The 1,610-nt window shown below is 63.0% G+C and overlaps 1 protein-coding gene across 1 annotated transcript in view; it reads left to right on the top strand.

The window, feature by feature from the left end:
- Positions 1 to 1,184, top strand: part of SYTL1 (synaptotagmin-like 1) — a gene marked incomplete at its 5' end in the record, with an annotated part of 1,430 nt that extends 246 nt beyond the window's left edge. The window contains 6 exons of the mRNA XM_009073150.1: positions 4 to 106; positions 204 to 365; positions 432 to 510; positions 584 to 683; positions 767 to 972; positions 1,045 to 1,184. Of these exons, the coding sequence (XP_009071398.1) occupies positions 4 to 106; positions 204 to 365; positions 432 to 510; positions 584 to 683; positions 767 to 972; positions 1,045 to 1,184 (790 nt within the window). The remainder of the gene's footprint in view (positions 1 to 3; positions 107 to 203; positions 366 to 431; positions 511 to 583; positions 684 to 766; positions 973 to 1,044) is intronic.
- Positions 1,185 to 1,610: the final 426 nt, after the last annotated feature.

Below are 1,610 nucleotides of genomic sequence, written 5' to 3'. Positions count from 1 at the left end.
CAGGTACATCAAGACGTACCTGCTGCCCGATAAGTCCAACCGCAGCAAGCGGAAGACGGCGGTGAGGAAGAGGAGCTTGGATCCCATCTTCAATGAGACCCTCAAGGTTCCTAACCCTGCTTTGGGGTGGTTTGGGGGCAGTCTCTTGGTTCAAATGGATGAGTGAGGGTGGCTAATCTCACCCTACGTCCTCTCCCCACCAGTACAAGCTGGAGAAGAGAGACCTGCAGGGCCGGACCCTGAACCTCTCCGTGTGGCACCATGACAGCCTGGGCAGGAACCTCTTCCTGGGGGAGGTTGAGGTCGCACTGGGTGACTGGGACTGGGCCAACACACGCCCTGAGTGGTTCAGCCTCCAGCCACGGGTGAGTCTTCAGCCCCTCAGCCCACTCCCCTCATCCACAGCCCCCATAACCCTCCATCCTCCCCAGATGCCCATTTCCTCGGACGGCCTCGCCAGCCGGGGCAACCTCAACTTGGCATTGAAGTTCATCCCCGCCGGCTCAGAAGGTGAGAGGTGCCTGTGGGCAGCCAGAGGGGGGGTCTGGCATGGCAGAGTGCCCCTGACCCCTCTGGCCTGCAGGTGGGGGGATGCCTCCTACGGGGGAACTGCACATCTGGGTGAAGGATGCTCAGAGCCTCATCCCGCTGCAGAGCGGCACCGTGGACGCCTTCGTGCAGTGGTACGAGGGGTGGTAGCACCTGGGGGGCACCCCGAGGGGCTGGTGGGGGTGTCTCCCCCTCCTCACCTCACTGTCACCCCCAGCTATGTGCTGCCAGATGACAGCAAGGCGAGCAGGCAGAAGACACGGGTGGTGAAGAGGAGCCTGAACCCCCTTTTCAACCACACCATGGTGTACGACGGCTTCCAGGCCAAGGACCTGGTCGAGGCGTGTGCTGAGTTCACCCTCTGGCACCACGAAGCCTTTTCCAAGCGCCAGCTGGGTGGCATCAGGCTCAGCCTGGGCACTGGTGAGGAAGGAGGGAGCCCCAGCACCCCAGGGTGCCATGGCCCAGGGGGTGACACTGGTGTTGTCTCCGCAGGGAGTAGCTATGGGCTGCCCGTGGGCTGGATGGACTCGACGCCGGAGGAGCAGAGGGTGTGGGAGCACCTGCTGCAGCAGCCTGGGCAGTGGGTGGAAGCACTGCTGCCCCTGAGGACCAACTTGGTCCCCAGGGCATAGCCCTCCAACCCCCAAGGACCACCTGGTGCCAGCAGGACTGCGGGACATGGGGGGATGGACACGGAGCATCACTCTGCAGGGCTGGGGTCTCTGGCTCTCCCCTTCCAGCAGCAATGAAGTGGCACCAGTGGGCACATCTGGCAGCTGTTTATTGCTGTGGGTGCTGTACCCTGACTTTTCCCTCTGCTGTGGGCCTGGAGCTGCTGCATCCTGTTGCTCCTAGTGTGGGGCTGTCCCCTCCATCACTGTCCTGCTGGGGTGGCAGCCCTGGAGCTCCAGTGGCCTTGTCACAGCCCTGGGTGGACTGCCACACCAGGATGCCCCATGCCCTCAGGAGACCCTGCAATTCCTGAGGAGCAGGAGTGACACTGGGAGCAAAGCTGCTGTTCTACAGGAGTCAAAGGGCTGGTAGGCCACCCTACCCCC

This window comes from Acanthisitta chloris, unplaced genomic scaffold, assembly GCF_000695815.1.
Source record: "Acanthisitta chloris isolate BGI_N310 unplaced genomic scaffold, ASM69581v1 scaffold18864, whole genome shotgun sequence".
NCBI classification, from domain to species: domain Eukaryota; kingdom Metazoa; phylum Chordata; class Aves; order Passeriformes; family Acanthisittidae; genus Acanthisitta; species Acanthisitta chloris.
The sequence above is the reverse complement of the archived record's forward strand: the minus strand, read 5'-3'. Positions and strand labels throughout refer to the sequence as shown.